The 766-nt window shown below is 58.4% G+C and overlaps 1 protein-coding gene across 1 annotated transcript in view; it reads left to right on the top strand.

Moving 5' to 3' along the window:
• The first annotated feature begins 372 nt into the window (after positions 1–372).
• Tmed10 (transmembrane p24 trafficking protein 10) overlaps positions 373–766 on the top strand; it is a 35,896-nt gene continuing 35,502 nt past the window's right edge. The window contains exon 1 of the mRNA XM_010645535.3: positions 373–656. Coding sequence (XP_010643837.1) covers positions 435–656 — 222 coding nt within the window. The 5' untranslated portion in view covers positions 373–434. The remainder of the gene's footprint in view (positions 657–766) is intronic.

The following is a 766-nucleotide window of genomic DNA, read 5'->3' as shown; positions in this document are numbered from 1 at the left end:
CACTCTCCGCCAGGTGCTGCTAGCCAAGACTACCGGTGGGCGGGCCCAGGGAAGGACTCTGTGGCTGTTCCCTATTGGGGCTTGGTTGCTATGGTGGCACGGCCCCTAAAACGAGCGGTTACAGCTTCCGGAGGTTAAAACAGAATCACTTCCAGGGCTGCCCATACTTGACATGGCCGACTCAGTAGTCATTAGCCTCAACGACAATAAGAATTTTGTTATAACGTCCTAAGAAATGTTTTTAACCACTTAAACTGGCGATTAGGATATAACACCATAACCTTCTTACTCTTTCAACATATTTTGCTACACATTCTCCTGTCGGCCACTCTCCAAAATGGCGCCGGCAGCACTGCGAGGTCAGAGGTGAATCACGTGGTCTGCCCGGTTCCGGCACGGCAGAGGCCCCGGGTGGTGAACGAGTCTCCGGCACCATGACTGGTTTGTCTGGCCCACGAGCCCGACCTGGCCCCGGCCCGTTGGCGTTGTTTTTGTTCCTGCTCGGCCCCAGCTCAGTCCTCGGTATCTCTTTCCATCTGCCCATTAATTCTCGCAAGTGTCTCCGCGAGGAGATCCACAAGGACCTGCTGGTGACGGGAGCATACGAGATCACCGACCAGTCTGGGGGCGCTGGCGGCCTGCGGACCCACCTCAAGGTGCCTTATTGGGCTGCGCGGGGCCGGCAAGGAAGACCGCAGGCGTAGGCGAGGGGAGGGGAGGCCTAGGTTGGGGGAGTGGGGCTGGCGGTGGCCAGCGTTTGGCCGGG

This window comes from Fukomys damarensis, unplaced genomic scaffold (assembly GCF_012274545.1).
Source record: "Fukomys damarensis isolate Sample0158 unplaced genomic scaffold, DMR_v1.0_HiC HiC_scaffold_21, whole genome shotgun sequence".
Taxonomy (NCBI): Eukaryota; Metazoa; Chordata; class Mammalia; order Rodentia; family Bathyergidae; genus Fukomys; species Fukomys damarensis.
This window is presented reverse-complemented; position numbering and strand designations above follow the sequence as displayed.